The 20,676-nt window shown below is 45.8% G+C and overlaps 1 protein-coding gene across 1 annotated transcript in view; it reads left to right on the top strand.

The window, feature by feature from the left end:
- The window catches only part of adam23a (ADAM metallopeptidase domain 23a), a 67,905-nt gene that overhangs the window by 15,316 nt on the left and 31,913 nt on the right, over positions 1-20,676 (top strand). The window contains exons 4-5 of the mRNA XM_007890598.2: positions 16,927-16,990; positions 20,125-20,207. Coding sequence (XP_007888789.1) covers positions 16,927-16,990; positions 20,125-20,207 — 147 coding nt within the window. The remainder of the gene's footprint in view (positions 1-16,926; positions 16,991-20,124; positions 20,208-20,676) is intronic.

Raw genomic sequence — 20,676 nt, 5'->3', positions numbered from 1 at the left:
TTGTATGCACAGAGACAAGCAGCTGCTGTTCAAGCACCACATCTCCAACTGGTGGAACCAATGGATATGTGTCTGAGCTATGGGTAGAATGCACAGAGGATACAGTTCAAGATCCTGGTCCTCACCTTCAAAGCCCTCCATGGTCTTGCTCTGCGACCTCCTAAACCCCTACCATCCTGCTCACTCCCTCCGCTCAGCGGGCTCCGGCCTGCTTCACGTCCCCCACCTCGCTCGCCCCACTATCAGCGGGCAGGGCTTCCACCACTCTGACCCCAACCTCTGGAACTCCATCCCGTAGTCCCTCCGCCTCGCCCCCTCCCTTGTCTCCTTCAAGACCCATCTCAAGAGCCTCCTCTTCGACCGTGCTTTCAATCTCCCTGCTTCCCCCCACCCACCCCCCCACCCTCCACCCTCCCCGACCCTGACCCCCAGCTCGGGTCCAAAACTCTCTCTATCCAGTGCCTCAGAACATCCTCCTGACGTGAAAAGCGCTTTACAAATGTAATTTTGTTGCTGCTGTTGTTGTAGAAAGATGGTTGCAATGCTCTCACCATTCAAACATGGCACAGACATGATGGGCTGAATGGCCTTCTTCTGTGCTGTATAATTCTATGATTCTATGACACTGAGTTGTGCTGCTCACTAGGAAGATTGCAGAAGTTCCTGGTACTTACCATCCACCGAGTGAGGACTCAAAACCATGCTTGTCAAATGATCAAATAGTGATTATCCTCCTTGTGGGGAGGGAGGTAAACGGGGGCTCCTAGGAGCTGAGCTGGCTCCAAGGTGACGTGTTTGGCAACCGAACGTCAGAATCAAGCCAATCCTCTGTGGCAGACTCGGTAGTCCAGGTCCTGAACCAGGCAGCTCTGCCTGCATCTGCCAGCTGATGACAGCCCAGCCACCTTGGCTCGTCGGCGGGACTTGGAGGGGTAGAGTAGTCATTAGGGGAGGGATTCTTCCCACTCAGCTCCTGTTAACCCTCCAAGCTGCTGTGTTGTACACCCGGCTGACCACAAAAAAAAATAGAATTTTTAGTTCCTCTCCACTCGAGCTATTTAATACTAATGTACTGTAAAGCCAATTGCCTGCTTTTATCTCATGTCTTTTTACATTCCTGCTCTTCAAAGCTTTAAATTCATTTGCTTTTAAATGTCCTTTTAGGTTACATAAATGACTTGGTTTTGACCGGCACTTGTGAGAACGAGTTCCTATTCGCAGCAATAATAATAATCTTTACATTTGTTACAGCGCTTCATCACTTTGTCAAACACTTTACAGGATTTGACTGCAAAGAAAGGGGACTGTATATTTGTAGGTGAATTACCATTTGTGTAAAAATATTTCTTCTAACCTCCTTTTAGCCCCTCTCGGCTTTACAATGAGAATGGTTATCTGCATCGCCAGTAATTCCTGCTGTCACTGTCCTGCAGGAAGGCTGTTTCGTAATACAAGTGGTTGTTGTTAGGTGCTGCAATGTAATAATATTAATCCTTGCATTTGATATAGCACCTTATCATGTTGTCGAAACCTCTCAAAGCACATCACAGGATATACTATAAATTGGATTGACTATGTATTTTGTGGGCGAATGCTGCAGCCAATTTGCATACAGCAATGTCTCACAAACAGCCATGGAGTGAGTGTCCAATTTTATTTGGGAGATTGTTGGACAGGACACCAGGAGAAACTTTCTTCTCTTTTTGAATAGTGCCATGGGATCTTTAATACCCACCTGAACAGGCAAATGGGATCTCAATTTAACCTATTATTTGAAGGTGATGTTTTCCTGTTTGCCTTGTGTCTGGCCTGGATTCTGTTGTTACCCAATAAATTACCAAACACGCTGTCAGGGTAACAGAAGCCTCTGCATCAGTGTGAGCTGCAGAGGTTCTATCACATTGCAGCCACGTGAGATTACCTGATATCCAGTCAGTGTCTAATACCCGTTTTGTGTTAACCAGGTGTAAACATCTGTGCATAGAGAGAATTTCAACCCACATATCTATTGGGAATTATACCTCGATTTCAAGATCGTCACATTCCTCTTCAAATCCCTTCATGCCCTGGCATTCTCTACCTCTCCAACCTGCTTGCTCCCCAACTCATTACCTCCCCTCAACTGGCTCTGGCCTCCTTCTTGTCCCTCGTTCCCTCCATTCCATCATCGGTGGCGCTTTCAGCCACTGCAACCCGAAACTCTTGAACAATCTTCCTATATTTCTCTACGTTGCTCCGTCCTTTCCCATCTTCCGGTTGCGCCTGAAGACCTTCCTCTTTGATTGTACCTATGGTCACCATCCCTCCCCGGCTTGGGGTCGGGCCCCGCCACTGTCAAGTGCTTTGGAATGCTACCCTGTATGAGGGGTGCTATATAAATGCAAGTTGATGTTGTTGTAGGAATTAGGTTGCGACCTTGCTTCACTTCAGACCTTAGCAAATTGCCAGGGATTGGACTGAGACCGATTTACGACCAGATCCCAGAGTCGGATCGGACGTGTAGTGTCCCAGTGCCTGTACTGTTGGTTCTCGAGTGAGACCACAATAATTCATTTGATATACCACTTTTCACATCATTGATAGCAAGATTTACATAAAATGTCGCGACTGTGTATTCTGCAAACAAACGTGGCAGCCAATTTGCACACAACAGTGTCCCACAAACAGCCGTGAATCAACGGACTAATTTTTATCTGGAGTATTGTTGTCCTGGAAACTGGGTGAAACTCCCTTCTCTTTTCGAACAATGCCATGGGATGTTTAACATCTACCTATGCAATGTCCGATCTGAAAAACAGCACCTAAGAGAATGCAGCACTCCTCACCACTCCACTGGAGTTTTAGCTTAGGCTGTGAATTCAAAGTCCTGATATGGGGTTTGAACCCTCACCCTTATGGCATTATATGCTTCTCAGTAAAAACATAAACTGCACTAGTGTGTGTAGAAGCTGGCGACCAAAAGCCAAGCTTCAATACAGTTGGAGAGACACGCCCACACCTTAATCTGCAGTGAACAGCATTTTCAGTATTGCGCTAAAACAAAATTGAGTTATTTTTAACAATTGTCTGCTCAGATGTTTCCGTAGGGCTACTGTGCACCAGATCACCTTTATGCTGACTGCTTCCAGTAAAAATAGAAGGATAATATCAATAAAAATAAGGGAAGGAAACCATACAACTGCAAATGTTGACTCAGGGGCTTGTAAGATTTATGAATTTCCAATTGAGGCCAGGCCAGTCCCTAGAGGGAGCGGCTAAAATTAGAATCAATCCGATGGAAGAACGAGACCTGGGCTAAGGTTTAGACCGCGGTCTTTCACCCTTATTATTAATGACTAGCTGTACCTGTTGCAGCTTCGCTTACAACCAAAGGATCCAATATGAAATGTGGATTGACACGTACACAGACACACAGACAGACATTTCATCTTTATACTCATCTGGGAGGACTCCTGTGGGAGGACTCTTTTTGGGAGGACTCCTGTGGGAGGACTCCTATCAAAGCTACGCTAACTAGAGGGGTTTACTGTGTGATCCAGCATATTGTGTGATCGAGTTATTGCAATGCTTCTGTGTAGATGACATTTGCAGTTTTTCCTCCTTTGGCCCTGATGTACAAGTTTTAAGATGAACCCGCACATGAGCCTCCAACATAGAATTGTCCATGGAAGAAGTATTCAAAAAAGTATTCAAGAAAAGGCCAGCAACCTTTAAGCTCTGCCCCTGTGCCTTGTTAATTGACATGGCAAAACACATCCAAACTCGGAATTGGAGCCTTTCAAACTCAAACGGGCAGTCACTTGGGAGCAGTGGGATGCGAGGAATGAATACATCTTCCCCTTCGAACTGACCAGTCAGAATAATTGCTTCTATAACGTGGCATCAACTGCTTTACCACCAATTTTGTGCCATTGCATAGCTTTGATGCATCTAGATTCCTCAGCAGCATGATTATGCATCCAACCTTTAGTATTAGTTTGTGTGGAGGCATACTGGAGGCTTCCAAAGTGTTTAAAAACTCAGTTGAGTAGTTGACAGCATTTTCGATATCAGGAACAGTACCTATGCACTTGTACACAGTTTCTTGGCCAGGGATGTCATTGAGTCACTGGGAATTGATTTTCTTGGCAGACTCATTTTTTGGAGAAAGGATAGCTCGCTCATGCATCCACTTATGATTTGCATAGTTATGGCTGAGATTCGGGAAAACTTTTGTTTTGAGCTCTGCTATATCTTGTGCAATGATCCCACAACCTTGGGGGAATCTGAATTTGGCCGTCTGTTGGATCCACTGGAATTTTGCCATCCCCAATTTCCAGAAAGAGGTCGGCATATGCCCCAGCTGCAAAGCTGCCATGAAGATGGACTCACATGTTTGTCCTGAGGCTCATCTTCTCCACATGAGCCCACAGCCCGGAAGTCTTAAGACTGGCATTCAGTTCATCAGCATGGGTACCACGTTGTATGACAGGTAGTGTCTGGCGGAAGTCTCCTGACAAAATAAGTGGCATTCCTCCCATCATCTGGGTGTTTTCCCTGATGTCCTGAAGTGTCCTGTCCAGAGCCTCCAAGACGTGCTTGTGCGACATGGTGCATTCATCCCACACAATGGTTTTCAGTCCTTGATCAATGTGACAGCAGCTGTACCCTTCTTGATATTGCACACTGGATGCTCTTTGTGAGAAAGATTCAGTGACAGTTTGAAGGCAGACCACAGGTGTGCAAACAAATCCCTCAGTCTGACAGTAGACCTGCCACGGCTGCTTCTTCTAATGTCTGGTTCCAGCAGCCATCATCTTCGAGGAGACTCCTGCGGTTGCATGCTTCTCGGAATGTATCGCAGACTTCGCCGTCAACGGTTGTAAGATCCTTATAGCTTGTTGGGTGACTCACAGTATGCAACAAAAACCTTAAGAAGTATCATTCAAAGTTGTTTGGATACACTGTGTAGACTCTGCTAAACACGTTACTGGACTTGATACCGGGATAGCCTTCAACAGGAGTATCTTGAACTCTTTGCTTCCACTTCTTGGTCTGGGAGTTCCATTGAAATACAACAACAAAATTATTTTTGTATAGCACCTTTCAGGTTGGGAGGACGTCCCAAGGCGCTGGACAGACAGAGTTTCGGATCCGAGCTGGGGGTGGGGGAGGGCGGAGGGCAGGGGGGGAAGCAGGGAGATTGAAAGCATGGTCGAAGAGGAGGGTCTTGAGATGAGTCTTGCAGATGGTAAGGGAGGGGGCAAGATGGAGGGACTGCGGAATGGAGTTCCAGAGGGTGGGGGCAGAGTGACAGAAGGCCGGCCCGCCACTAGTGGGGTGAGCAAGGCGGGAGTCGTAAAGCAGGCTGGAGCCCGCTGAGCAGAGGGAGCGAACAGGATGTCAGAGGATTAGAATACTTTGGGCCCTCACAGTAGAGAAGAATTCTTGCAAATTTGTCCTGTTGGCATAGTTGGAAAAATGCAGGTAGAGTGGTTTTGGGAGGTTCAAGTGAAAGTTCCTAAACATTTATTTCTGTAAAAAACACTCTTTGGCCGTTTTCAAGGTGAACCTGAAGGTTTTGTACCACTGGATATTGATCATGTATGTAGAAGCCCATAGTTCTCCAGATTGCTTCGTTGGTGCTCGCATATCGGCCCATCTGGTAGTATGTTACCTCTTCTCTTCAGGCTTCCTCCTTCTCAAGTCCAAACACAGCCATGTTGCATCTCTTATTCACATATTTGCACACATATTTAATGCTCTTAATAGAGTTCCAAAACTCAACATAGATATGAGCGTTGAAGAACTGAGAGAGATAGGGATTGTATGGAACAACCCAATGGTTGTCCACTTCCACCTGCTGTTTGTTGTTTGTCAGTACTGCGTGGAATCCACCACCTCCAGTTGACCTCCGCCTGTACAAAGGATACCCATCATGACCTGTTTGGGACTCCTGTATAAAGCTCCTCGGATATTGCTTTGAGCAGGACCCATCTTTCATGCAGGGAGATTGTCTGTTGAATTGTCCACATGGCCCATGAATCATGTGTTTCTTTATGATTTGAAAGAGCACAGGGTCTCGGTCCAGGTTTGGCAGTTCTGCACATATGACATTTAGTTAGGATGTATTTTTTTGATGAGCTACAGAAGAATGTCTGAATGTGGAAGATCACGCTTTTACCACTCAATGCTGTAGTGGTAGCAACGGACTTTGCCAAAGACATGATTTTTGGCTCCATCAGTTTAAGAACTTTGATGTGGTAAACCCTGGCTATGAGATCATGGAGTCATGTGGCTTCTGTCCAGGCAACAGTTCCTGCTGGATCTCCTCCCAATTACAGTTGTGGGTGAATGTGATGAACAGGTCAGGTCAATCATATGCTCACACATAGCGCAATGTATCCTGTGTTCGTTTGTGCATAAACCGTGGTCTCCCAGTGAAACTGGATGGCAAGATGACCAGTTGACCTATGTTGCTGGCATCACCATCATTTATAACTGTGTCCCGCAGCCCTGAGTTTCTTCTGGTTCAAGCCGAAAAAAGGGAGTCTCTCTGCTTTGATCTTGGCATACATTGTCTACGATGAACTGATGGCAGAGGTCTTTTGTATGCATAAGTATGTGGTAATCGCCTTCACGTTGTATCAACCTGTGTGCATAAAGAGCCACAGCAGACACCTTTTTGTCAGGCCTTGACTGTCCAGTGATGGGATTTGTTTGCCATGACTGGAAATGATAACCACCTTCACTACGTGGGAATAGGATTGGGTACTGGGGGGCATTGTATGCCCTGTTAATCTCACACACTCGTTTTAGTTTGTTGTCACGATGCTGCTACACAACGTCCTGCTTACCATGTTCTTCACCCGCAATCAGGATGGCTACTTCATCAGAAGTTGGCGCATTGTACCGTTGCTCATGCTGGCCAGCAGGTGTCTTGTCTGCATGGATGATTATTCTATATTCTTCTGCAGTCATTGTTTCCATTGTGGACTTGAAGCTCCTGACGTGTGTGTTACTGTTGTGAAGCATGTCTTGCAGATCTAGTAGGAGGACTTTGTTCAACAGCAGAACGTTACTTCCACGCTGCATGGCTTGTTCTTCTCGATTCATTATGAACTAGATATGTAAGAATTTTAGTGACTCATTAGGCAAAGCGTTTAGCGATCCTAATAATTGATACACTTGGCCTTGCACTTTAAATGTTGGCGTATAGCGTGGCTCTTTAATATCTCTTGTTGCGCCAAAAGAGGTCATCTGGAAGCATGAATTGTATTTCCTAACGTTTGCTAGAAAATGCTCAGAATCATTTGATATGCCATCCAGCAGACTTTTCAGGAATTCCGGTGACTCTGTGAGTCGCTCTGGTTTCACCGTTCCAAGGGAGCAACACATGGAAGGAACTTATTTTTCCCATTTCATGGGTCAACAGTGGGCACATGGGTTTGATATTTTCCCAATATGATGGGTGCCATCTGATTCATAGTCTCTGCCTGGATCATAGTTGAGCGCAGGTAAATGGAATGACCTTTGCTGCTGGGCATCTAAGTCCAGCCATGTGGTTCTTTGAGTGGGCAACTCATTTTGCCGTGCTCTTGCAGGCCTTTCAGCGTTGGAGTGCAGCCGGACTGTTCTTTGTTCTTCAGTTTCATTTAATGGGCCTTCGGTCACATTTACTAGCATTTTTATTTATCCTTGAAAGGTTTGATTTTTGCTTAGGCATCTTTATAATGATAAATGTAAATGTATAATTTATAATCAATGGATCATCCTCCCAATGTGAAAGGCGCTTTAAAAATGTCATTTTGTTGTTGTTGCCGCGGCTTAGCTTGTCAGTGTTCTTTATTTTTTTCCCGCCGCCGCTTGGCTATGTGCGTGCTCTGTGATGCAGGATGCCACAGCACCATTTTTACTCACCAGCCACCAGGTGTAACTGCAGTGAAAACGCAAAACTGAAATACATTTTAAGTCATAACTCATGAACAATAGGGGATACCTGGAAACAAATATGCCCATGTCATTCCCAGCCGCAAGACCTTTCCGATGAGTTATAAATCATGTCTCTGCGCCAATCGGTTATTGAGATCCTTCTTCAAACACAAACAAACATTGTTGTTTTATTAGTATAGAGGATTAGTGGAATCTCGTAGCATATTGGTTAGAGCACTCACCTCACAAGCGAGAGGATCCGGGTTCGTTTCCTGGGCAGGGCGAAACCTTAGGCAAGTTTCCTTACCCCACATGCCTCTGTTTACCGAACAGTAAGTAGGAACCTGATTGTTAGTCGATTAACGGATCGCTTTTCCGGTGGTAATAATCCCTTCAAAAAAAAGTAAAATAATTTTGGTCACTCAATCCATGACTGTTTGTGGGGCACTGCTGTGTACAATTGGCTGCTATGTTTTGCCCACAAACTATACAGTCAATTCACTTTACGCTCAATGAATGTGATATAACACTGCTATATCAAATGCAAAGATTATTATTATTGATTTACAATAATCCTTGCATTTAGTATAGTGCCATTCTGGTCAGGAGGACGTCCTAAAGTGCTTCACTGGATATACTGTAAATATATATTGAAATATTATATAAGCGCTCTGAGATGTGAAGGGCGCTATATAAATGCAAATTGTTGTTTTATACATATATAAATATATATAAAATACATAAAATACACAGTTAATCCATTTTACAATATGTTCTGTGAAGCTCCTTGATGATGTGATAAGGCACAATATCAAGTGCAAAGAAAATAGGTGATATACACATCACTGTTGGGTATTTTCATTGCATGACTGTCATGCAAAATCTCATTTATAAGAACGGAATGAAAATGTAGCTCCAGACAGCACCTAGTACTTGATATCCTCCTCCCCTCACTCCAAACCATCATTCTGGTAAGTTACCAATAAACCTGTGAAAAAGTCGGTGCCTGGCAAAATCGGCGCCACACTTTGGTCATCTCCATTTGTCTCCAGATGAAGGCAGACTTCCTTCCGCTCGTTCAAGTCCTGAGCTTGCGAGATGCCAGCCAGTTACACACTAAAGTAGCCAAACATACTGACAGCTTTGCATAGCACATTACTCATAATTGGTGCTTTGATGTTTAGAGAGACTCTTGTAATCGAGTTGCGTGGTGCACGGTGCACTGCCCCGGGCACTGTGAGAACAAGGGTGAAGAATATGTTGTTCAATTTCACCAGATTTATCCTGGGAATTCCTTTCTTAAAAAAAATCAGAATTTAGGATTTTAGCCTAAAGGTTTCCCCTTCTGTCCCGACCGCTGCTTGCCCACATTGAGGTAAAAATTCCGTTCAGCTTTGCTCACTTGATCATGGGCGGTCTTGCCCCTTTATTTGACAATTGGCTGCCGCATTTCGCCCACAAATTTGCAGTCACTGCACTTTACAGTATACTCTGTGAAGCGCTTTGACACGTCTCGACGACAGGATAAGATGTTGTATCAAATGCAAGAATTATTATTATTGTTCCCCAAGTCCGGTTGTGCATCCCCCAAGCCAATTGCGCAGCTGAAATGGGAAATCCAGTTAAACGTGGAACACCGCACACAATCGACAACAACAAGGGGTAAGATTACCATGGTCAACCCATGCCTTGGGCTTCATTGTGCCCAGCTTTAGTGCCCCCTGTGTTGACGTTACTGTGTTGTTTATGTGATTGTCATTTTTTCCATTTTGTAGCTGCTTGGCCACTAACCTCTGGAACTCCCTCCCTCTATTGCTCTGACTCTTTCTATCAGTCTTTAAGTCCCTACCTCCCCCTCTTCTTGGCTCTGCGTCCGCATCTGCTCCCTCCCCATCTTTGTAAAAGCGCTGTGAGACGTTATCGTATGTGACGGATGCTTATAGAAATGCAAGCTGTTGTTTTAACTGGGTTTAAAGCTGGAGCCTCACCACTACTTACAGTGCTTACTGTGCCACAGCACGTCCCAGATAGTGATTTCTCGGCTGGAGAAAATCGATAATAACTTTTTGCCAAGTCGGCTATTTTTAGAAGGCAGCGTTTGCTGCTGAAACAGCGCGGCTCCATTGTTAAACGTTACAGAGCCTGCAGCGTGGAGATTGATGGGAGCTGTTATTTGAAGCCTTGCACGCATTCAGCTCTTGTCACCAGAGACCTGACTCATTATTAGGAAATGGTAGCAGCAAGTTAGGAAATGCTGGTGTCGGAGGGGGTGGGGGGGGGGGAGCTGTGTGGGGGAAATGCTGCTGAGAGGGACAGGTGGATGTGTGGAGCCACCAATTTATGTTCCAGCTCCTTTGGCGTTTATCTTGGAAACCGCAATTTAACTCATTTGAGAACATCGCACGTTACGTCGCAATTATCGCTTTTTTTTAATCTAGTGTTTCCAATTGTTTTTCTGATTTTCTCGTCACTTCCATTTGCTTCTCTTCTCCTGGTCCCCGGCTTCCTCTTGCTGGGTGCAGTTTCACAGCCGTTAGTTGCCCCTCTAGTATCTCCCGCACACCCGCCAGTACATACACAATACTGTGTGCGTGTGGGCTGCGTGTTCGCCTACAGACACAGTCACTACACTTTACAGTGAATCCTGTGAAGTGGTTTTAGGTGTTTCGTCGACTTGAGAAAGCACTGTATCAAGTGTAAGGATAATTGTTATTTATTGTTAGTGAATGTACAGAATCGTTTCCCAACCAAAGAAGCAGATGTCCAGCTTCTGAGATCTGCTTCTAACAAGTACGTGAGTCAGCCTGGCTCAGTGGTAGCACTCTCACCTCTGAGTAAGAAAGTTGTGGGTACAAGTCCCATGCCGGGACTTGGAATCACATAGCCTAAACTGACACTCCAATGCAGGGCTACGGGTGTGTTGCATTGTCGGAGGTGCCGTTGTTAGGATGAGATATTAAACCGAACCCCCATCTGCCTGTTAAAGATCCCATGGCACTATTCGAAAAGAGAAAATAGTTTCTTCCGGTGTTCTGGCCAACAATCCCCCCAAATAAAAATTAGTCACTCACTCACTGTTTGTGGGACATTGCTGTGTGCAAACTGGCTGCCGCGTTTCGCCCACAAAATACCCAGTCAAATCATTTTACAGTATATCCTGTGAAGTGCATTGAGACCTCTTAACAACGTGATAAGGCATTGTATCGAATCCAAGGATTATTATTACTATTATTATATATGTGACCTCGGAGTGTCCGAGTTTCCGAGCCTCATATTGAAGAGTGCTAAAGTTTACAATAAATCGGTTGCCTCAGTTATTAATAATGAAGAGATATGGAACACATTAGTGAGACGCTTTACTGACAACAAAGCCAACTCATCGCAGAGCAATGATTCCAGGGCAGACTCATTGCTGCTACTAGTGTGGGTTATAAATAATAATGTTTGATACAACCCCTGTAACATACAATGCTTCAAATCGCTTCACAAAGATTCTACAAAGTGCAGTGACTGCATTATGTAGGCAATCGCGGCAGTCAAGTTTCACACAGCAACATCCTACAACTAGCCGTGAAGTGAATGAACAATTTTACTTGGGGGATTGTTGGCCAGAACAACTCCCTTTCTTTTCGAATAGTGCAACGGGGTCTTTAACGTCCCCTTGAATAGGCAGCTGGGGCCTCGTTTTAACGTCTCATCTGAAGGATAGCATCTCCAACAATTCTGTTTTTGAATACTGCCGTAGATTGTTTAAACGTCCACCTGAACAAGCAGACGGGACTTTGTTTTTATTATCTCACCCAAAGGATGGCACCTCTGGCACTGTATTGGGGTGTCAGCTAGACAATGCAATGCGCACTGAGTCCCTACGTGGGTCTTGAATCAAAATATCATGAAGTGTATTTGACTTTCTTTACCCCATGAGAGCTCCTGTATATGACAGGCTTCATTGTATCTATATCTTCCTCGCTTTCAGATCTAGAGATGCACTATCCTTTGGAAGTTACTACATCAATTTAATTTGATCTAAGTAACCGAGACCATTAAAGGTTTGATTCCCATCGGGCTCCCAGGTTTCTGCGCAAGACGAAAACAAGCCAATTGTTTTTTTCACCTGATACACCAGAGAGTGTGTGTTCACAGTCAGTGTGTCTCTGTGCGAACCTCTGCTGAGAGAATGGGGAGCATTTGGATGTTGTGACCGAGAACAGGAACTCACCAATGGGATGGTGGCAGCTGTGGGGATGGAGGAAAATTCTTTATGGTATTTAGTAAAGAAAGTGAAAAGTCAAGGGGTAGAGAGTAGAGGGGAGTGAAAGAGACCCGATTAGACACACAGCTGATTCCAGGAAGCATTGTAACAGCTCGAGAACAAGCTTCCCCCTTCATTCTCCTCTTTGTGGACATCACACCAGGCGGCTAGAGAAAGGGAAATACACAAAGAAGAACGAATCCTAAATACCTCCATACAAGACAATGAGTCGCTAACTTCCTGCCTCCCTCCATACACCAGGGACCCTGAGCTTAGACCAGCTGCTGTAGAGGAAAAGAGGAGAAATTGAAGAGAGGCTCTCAAATGATTGATAATAATAATAATCCTTTCATTTGATATAGCACTTTTTCACGTCTTCTAGACAACAACCACCACAAAATTACATTTGTATAACACCTTTCACGTGGGGAGAATGTCCCAAGGTGCTGGATAGATAGAGTTTGGGGCCTGAGCTGGGGGTCGGGGTCGGGGAGGGTGGAGGGCAGGGGGCGGAAGCAGGAAGATCGAAAGCATGGTCAAAGAGGAGGGTCTTGAGATGGGTCTTTGAAGGGGGCAAGGGAGGGGGCGAGGCAGAGGGACTGCGGGATGGACTTCCAGAGGGTGGGGGCAGAGTAGCCCGCCAATAGTGGAGCGAGCGAGGCGGGGGACATGAAGCAGGCCGGAGCCCGCTGAGAGGAGGAGGGAGCGGGCAGGATGGTAGAGGGTTAGGAGATCGCAGAGGCAGCGGGGAGCAAGACCATGGAGGGCTTTGAAGGTGAGGACCAGGATCTTGAACTGTATCCTCTGTGTGATGGGAAGCCAGTGATGTCGGGCGAGGATGGGGGTGATAGGGTCATGGAGCCTAATGCGGGAGAGGACACGGGCTGCAGAATTCTGGATGATCTGCAGCCTATGGAGAGAGGAGTTGGGAGGCTGACAAGCAATGAGTTTGCAGAGTCAAGCTTCGATGTAATGAAAGATTGTATGAGGGTTTTGGCAGCCTGTGGTGTGAGACAGTAATGGAGCTGGGCGAAGTTGCTGAGGTGGGGAAGGCGGAGTGGGTCATAGCGCAGATGTGGGGTAGAAAGGATAGTTGAGGGTCAAGGTTCCGGACTGGCTAAGCAAAGTAGGGTGTGCAACCATGGATGGTGATGCCGTCAGCCCCTGAGGTGAGGAGGCATTGACGGGAACTAATCAAGAGAACCTCAGTCTTGTTGACGTTCAACTGAAGAAAATTATCTCTCATCCAAGACTTGATGTCCGACAGACATTCTGATCTTGGAGTCAAGGGTGGAGGCAGAGAGGTATAGTTGGGTGTCATAGAATTAAGAGAGTTGGAAGGTAGGAGGACTGAGGAGTGTGGCAGAAGGCTCGCTCAAAGAGGAAAGTCTTGAGACGGGTCAGGACTTGAACATATAGTTACTCCAAGACAGTGCTGCATTATTGGAGGTGCATTCTTTCAGATGAGACATTAAGTGGGAGCCTCTTCTGCTCACGTACGGTTATATCACATTATTTTTTACCTCTCAGAACTACAGCTAGTTACAACTTGAGGTTTTCCCTATTTTTCTGTTATCCTTTTTTTGCTACAGATCAGCTGTGACCCGCTTGGGGACAGAACAGACCCTTGTCAGTTAAGTCTCGCCTGTCTGAAGGATTCAGATTTTTGTGACACTCTATTGTAGTTTTTCTTGAGGGGATTGGGGAGGGTGGGGAGGGTGGGTGTGGGGGGGTTGTGGGGGAGAAAAAACAGTCTCGGAACTGACTCACTGACCCTGAAGGAACACCATTTGCTGCTAAGCTTGGCTATTTTTAGCTTGCCAATGTTACTTGAATGCTAAGTAGAGATGGTGCTGAGGAACCATTGGTGCTTGAAGAGGCAGACACTCCCGGCATGCAGATCTCTGTCACACAGTGTCAGTGTCACTTGGTTCCCTTCACATGTGACAGCCAGCACACATATCCTCACCACCCAATAAAGGCTCACGAGTGCCAAGCTTGTTGCCCCTCAGGATAACGGAGATAGCTCCATCTCCTGCTGTGTTTTACTCAACTGCTTCCTCCATTTACAATTCCTTTACAATAATAATAATCCTTACATTTGATACAGCGCCTTAACATGTCGTTGAGACGTCTCAAAGCGGATCACAGATTATACTGTAAAGTGAATTGACAGTATATTTTGTGGATGAAATGCAGCTGCCAATCGTGCACAGCAGTGTCCCACAAACAGTCATGGATTGAGTGACCAGGTTTTTTTTTGAGGGATTATTACCCCCAGAAAGCATTTCGCCAATCGACTAACAACAATACAACTACTTACTGCTAGGTAAACAGAGACGTGTGGAGTAAGGAAACTTGCCTAACTTTTCACCCCGTCGGGGATTCGAACCCGGGTTCTCTTAACAACAACAGCTTGCATTTATATATATATCTTCAAACCGGGCAGCGTCCCAGGCGCTTGCGAGGCAAGTTCTCTAATGACTACGTTAGGAGACTCGATAAAAGGTTGACAAGGGTTTATTTGCTTCACCTTTTTTTTAAGAACAGATATAATGCTAGCATTTTGATGCACTATGGAAACAGCTCTGAGTGCTTCACAGGGAGATGCTGCCGTGTCTAGTGAGGCTGCGAGAATTATTGGAGGCAGCAGCTATGCTGAGTTGTGAGGCATTGCACTTTGTTGGGCAATTAACTGATGAGGTTGTGTATTGAGTAGAGTGGTCAGCAGGGAGACATTCTCCTACTATTGCTTGCTTCACGTGCACTATTATCATACATCACGTACCAAGCTGGACCAAGGACAACCAAGTACACATATACCAACCGCTCCAGAACACACTCAGGCTCATATTAAACCCAATCGTTTTAACCCTTCCCGCCAAGTCACAGGGTTGTGGAATAGACTCCACGAGAAAGCAACAGCTATGTGTGAAGTGGCTCATTCAAAAGAGAGAAAAACAAGATCTGGATTAAAATCTGGTTTGGAATTGGACTGAAGGTTATAATAATAATCCTTGCATTTGATATAGCGCCTTGTTGAGACATCTTAAAGCGCTTCGCAGAATAAACACGGCAGCCAATGGCGCACAGCTGTGTCCCACAAATAGTTCTGGATTGAGTGAACATGTTTTTTTTGAGGGATTATTATCCCTGGAAAGTGATCCGTCAATCAACTAACAACCAGGTTCCTACTTACTGCAAGGTAAACAAAGGCATATGGAGCGAGGAAATTTGTCTAAACTTTTGCCCTGCCCGGGAATCAAGCAAACAAGAGTTACCTGGGAAGCTGAGGAGAGTTCTAACCATCAGCAATTAAGCTCGTGCACAGAAATTTGGTGTTGGTGCAGATTTTAAAAAGCAAGTTGTTGTTGTTGAGTATACTAACCGCTACTGTACAGGACTCCACATGTGTTGTAAGTGTTAAGTGCAGGGGGTGTTATTCCAGCAGTGGGAGAAACGACCTAGCCTGATCTTTCCTGGAGCCTTATCTAGACAACGCTTTCGAAGGTTGAGCAACACAATGGGGAAGTGATCTCTGCTGCAGGCTAGTCAATGGTGATTCTTCACTGAACGGCCAGGCACACTGTTGTGGTTTGCATGTGACTGGTGCAAATCAATCTTGGCAGCATTTGGAAAATGAGACCCTCACGAACATCCGAGGAGCCATCTTTGCACAACATTGCACCCATTGTTCGAGATAATAATAATCCTTGCATTTGATATAGCGCCTTATATTGTTAAGACATCTCAAAGCGCTTCACAGATTATACTGTAAAATGTCTATTTTGTGGGAGAAACTCAGCAGCCAATTGTACACAGTAATGTCCCACAAACAATCGTGGATTGAATAACAGATCAAATATCTGTGCACAAGCTTAATTGCTGATGGTCAGAACTCTCCTCAGCCTCCCAGCCACTGAGATGGGGACACAAACTTTTGTCCTGGGCGCAATATCCCTTCCAGGTTTATAAACTGTCCAGCCAGTTGCATGAAATCATTCGTGAAATCTACTGCGGTAACAGTTGTTAACAGTGACTCCATGTGGCAAATAACAGCTCCTGTCGGAAATAATTATAATAATAATCCTTGTATTTGGCATAGTGCCTTTCACGTCGAGAGGACTTTTCAAGGGGCTTCAGAGGATTTATTGTGAAGTGGATTGACTGTGTATATTGTAGGCGAATGCAGCAGCTCAATTGCAAACAGCAATGTCCCAAAGCAGCCATGGATTGAGTGATTAATTTTATTTGGGAGCTTCTTGGTTGGAACACTGGGAGAAACTCCCTTCTCTTTTCGAATAGCGCTATGGGATCTTTAACGTTTGCCTGAACACATACAGATGGAACACTGGTTTAATGTCTAATCCAAAGGACGCTACCTCTGACATTGCAACACTCACCGAGCACAGCACTGGAGTGCCATCCGAGACTCTGTGAGTTCAGGTCTGTGTGAACCCACAACCTTCTGACTCAGAGGTGAGAGTGCTACCAATGAGCCAAGCTGATGACGTATAGATTGTGTCTGAGCAGCATTCCCGTGTGTTGGCCTGACGGACTTCTGGTCACATCGAGGATTCCCTCTCTGCGACTTGGACGTTGTCCGGCATGAAGGGCACTATATAAATGCAAGTTGTTGTTATTGTTGCTGTTGCTGGAGTCCTGTTACTGCAAGGGTCACAATTGCAGGTGTTTCACTCCAGTGGTGCATCTGGAAGGTAAAGTTTTGGATATTTCAACTAATGGGTTCCTTCTTCCCACAGTAACCTGCTGTCCTCCAAGTACACAGAGATCCATTATGAGAAACAAAAGACCTTCTTATCAAAGGTAAGCTTTGACTTCAAGATTCTCATATTCACTTACAAATCACTTCATGCCCTGCCACTTCCCTACCTCTTCAACCTGCTCACCCTTCACTCTTCTACCCAACCCCTCTGCTCAGCAGGCTCGAGTCTTCTGAGTGTTCCCTACCCCCAAACCGCTCCACAATAGGCGGCTGTGCTTTCAGTCACTATGCCCCAAACTTTGGAACACTGGCTCAGTCTCTCCATCTTCGCCTGTCTTCATTCAAAGATCTTCCTCCTCGATCCGGCCTATGGTCACCACCATTCTCCTTGGCTCAGCGTCAAGCTCCACCATTGTTAATTTCTCCCAAGACGCTACCCAGCGTGAAGGGCACGATATAAAAGCAACATGTTGTTGTTGTTGTAGTAAGCACCATTCTTTAATGGTTTCTATTTTGGTGAGCAATTCGGGGGTGGGTGTTGGGGGGCAGAAAAGCAGGCACTCTGGGTGAGATGGTGCATGAAATACCTTAGTTTTGGAATCCAGTATCTTTTCAACGATTGTTTAAAAATAAGGCTCACAAATTACAACTGAATTGAAGAATTTTACCCAGTTCTGCACACATTTGAATTTTAGATCTCACAGGCTGAGACTGTCCGACTCCTGTGATTTCTGAGCATAGGATCAGGAGTAGGCCATTCAGCCCATCGAGCCTGTTCCGCCATTCTTTTAGATCATGGCTGATCTGTACTTCGACTCCATTTACCCATCTTTGCTCCATATCCCTTGATACCCTTACTTATCAAAAACCTATCGACCTCAAGCTTGAATATTTTGACAGATCCAGCATCCACAGTCTTTTGGGCGAGAGAGTTCCAGATTTCCACTGCCCTTTGTGTGAAGAATGCCTCCTAATTTCACTCCTAAATGGGCTAGCTCTCATTTTAAGATTATACACCCTTGATCTAGATTCCCCTACCAGAGGAAATAGTTTCTCTGTATCGATCCTATCAAATCCCTTTATCATTTTAAACACCTCAATCAGATACACCTCAACCGTCTAAATTCAAAGGAATAGAGAACAAGTTTATGCAAACTGTCCTCATAATTTAAGCCTTTAAGCCCTGATATCATTCTGAAGAATCAGCGCTGTGCCCCCTCCAGGACAAATATATATCTTTCCTGAGGTGAGGTGCTCAAAATTGAACACAGTGCTCCAGGTGGGGTCAGACCAAGGCTCTGTACAACTGAAGCATCATTGCCTCTTGTTTGTTTCCCAGAACAGATGTGGCAGAGTAGTATGAGGGAGCCAGGCATTGAGATGCGATCGATGTGTCTCTGCAGCTGAGTGAGCCCTGTGGGTCTGTGGAGTGGGGAGGGAGGGAGGGAGGGAGGGAGATGGAAATGCTGCTCTCAGCACAGATAACTGTATGGATGCCTCCCCTCTATTTTTTCCCCTCATTTAAATGCAAAGTAAGCCAGAAACATTGCCCAAATCACACGATAAATACCCTCTGCATAAATAAGCACCTCGTAGCACCATACAAATTTGCAGCACAGAAGAAAGCCATTCGGCCCAGGGTGTCTGTGCGTGCTTTTAGTCATTTCAGTCCCATTTCCATAACCTTTCCCCATACCCCTGTAGTTACTCGTTTTCAAATATCTTGGTGTGTGTTGCAAAATTGTCTTGTAAGATTTGCACCCTGCGGCTTCAAAGCATTGTAGGCGAATGCTCTCTGAAGGCAGGCAGCGTGTGGAACAGTGCAAGTTTTATCAGAGAACTCGGAAACACCGTCTTCCCTCTGCGGTCAGGGAGTTAATTGTTTAAACACGGTGGGTAACGCGGGTCTTTGACCGCGCCCTCACTTAGTCTTTCCCTTCCCCGTTCCATTCGGCTCCCGTCCACAGCTCGGGTGTCCAGCCAGGAGTGTCAAACACCTTCAGTCGTCCTCCCGACTTGAAAGGCGCCGATTCAGTGCGAATTGGAACGTATTGTGTGACATTCAGTGTCCTGGATCTCGCCAGTGCAGCCTTCTGATTTTACATAGGGTTGGCAGAATTTTCTTTGTATTTTACAAACTGAGCACTTTTACGCTGCAGGAGTGACCTGCTCATCCATATCCAGTGACAGCTGGCAGCTCAACGGTGCCTAATGCTTGACAGTGTCTCTCAGTGGCACTGGGACATTTCAGTTGGGTGACGTGGGCAGCGGGGAATGGTTTTAACTGAAGCATTTAAGCGTGTGATATATTTTTTTAAAAATACACTTCTCTGTTCCTGGTCTGGCCTCCTCTCTGCTTCCAGTCTGGGATCTTGTTTGACTCTCAACTGTCCTTCAAACCCCACACCTGTGCCATGACCCGTTCTGCCTTCCCCCATCCCCACAACATTGCCCAGCTACACCACTGCCGTTCCCCTCAGGCCGCCGAGACCCTCAGCCACACATTCATTACAACCAGGCTTGATTATGCCAACTTCCTGCTTGTCAGCCTTCCCAACTCTTTCCTCCTCAAGCTGTGGATTATTCAGAACTCTGCAGCTCATGTCCTCTCCTGCACCATGAACCTATCACCTCCATCCTCGCCCAGCTCCACTGCCAATTTATTACCAATTTAAATCAGAATTCCAGATTATCACAGCAGTTGTCTTATTTTAGACCCAATGTGTGAGACTTGCGATGTTGGTGATGATATTGCGCTGACTTGTTTATTCTGCCGTTCGAGCTAAGAGCAACGCAATAAACAAGTTTTTGACCCATTTCCAATGCGGTTATTTTTTACCCCTCTCTCTTTCTTTCTCTCTTCCTCTCTCTCTCTTCTTAAAGGTTTTCTTATTGCATTCCAGCAATTAGAACAGGACGGGTAAATGTCACCGCACATCCCTCAGCAGTGGAATCTGAACCACCAGAATCTGTAGCTTGGTGGAATTCAGAGCACCTGTTTTCAGTATACATCCTCATACCCCACTCCCAACCCCCTCATACTCCACCCCCTCCTACTCCACCCCCTCATACCCCACTCCAGTTTGAGAATTGAGGCGTGAGTCGATAAAACCCAGGACAGGATTGCAATGATATACGATCACCAATCCCAAACTCCTGCAATCCAACACAAAGAAGCAACAATCCAACCAGGGTCCAGATTTAATCTGTGCCGTGACCTCTGCTTTTTCCGCAGGGTGGAGAACATTGCTATTATCAAGGGCAGATCCGGGGGAATAACAAATCCAAAGTGGCTTTGTCTACGTGCGATGGGCTGCAGTAAGTCTGGGCAGGGCCTTTCTTTGGGAATACCAGTTTATTTACATTGCGTTTCACGCTGGATTATGGAATGAAATCAGTTGGGAGGCTAGGCAGGGCAATGAGTTAGAGGCAACACTTTCAGATCAGGACTAGATTGAGATCAGGTGTGTTCTGCCACAATTGGGTGAACTCACAGACCTACTGTTTGCTTCAAGCACTGCAGGCGGTGGAAGGCAAGTTGAATTGTACAGTTGTGCCCTCTCCAGTATTCTCCTCATCCCTGAAGTTGCTGGTTGCTGGATCCAATGGACTCTGCTTTAATGTGGACCGTCCGCTTCACTGAGGCCAGCATTCACTGGACTGGAATAACCCACGTCTCTCCGGAATGGCTGAGACTGGTGCCTCTCTGGGAGGAGATGAAGGGCCTGGGTATCACAGGCACCCATTCCTTTTCGCCTCAGCTCACGTAGGCTGGGCAGACTGCCAG

Source organism: Callorhinchus milii, unplaced genomic scaffold, assembly GCF_018977255.1.
Source record: "Callorhinchus milii isolate IMCB2004 unplaced genomic scaffold, IMCB_Cmil_1.0 Scaffold6, whole genome shotgun sequence".
Classification (NCBI taxonomy): Eukaryota; Metazoa; Chordata; class Chondrichthyes; order Chimaeriformes; family Callorhinchidae; genus Callorhinchus; species Callorhinchus milii.
Note: the sequence above shows the minus strand (reverse complement) of the source record. Positions and strands in the feature narration are given on the sequence as shown.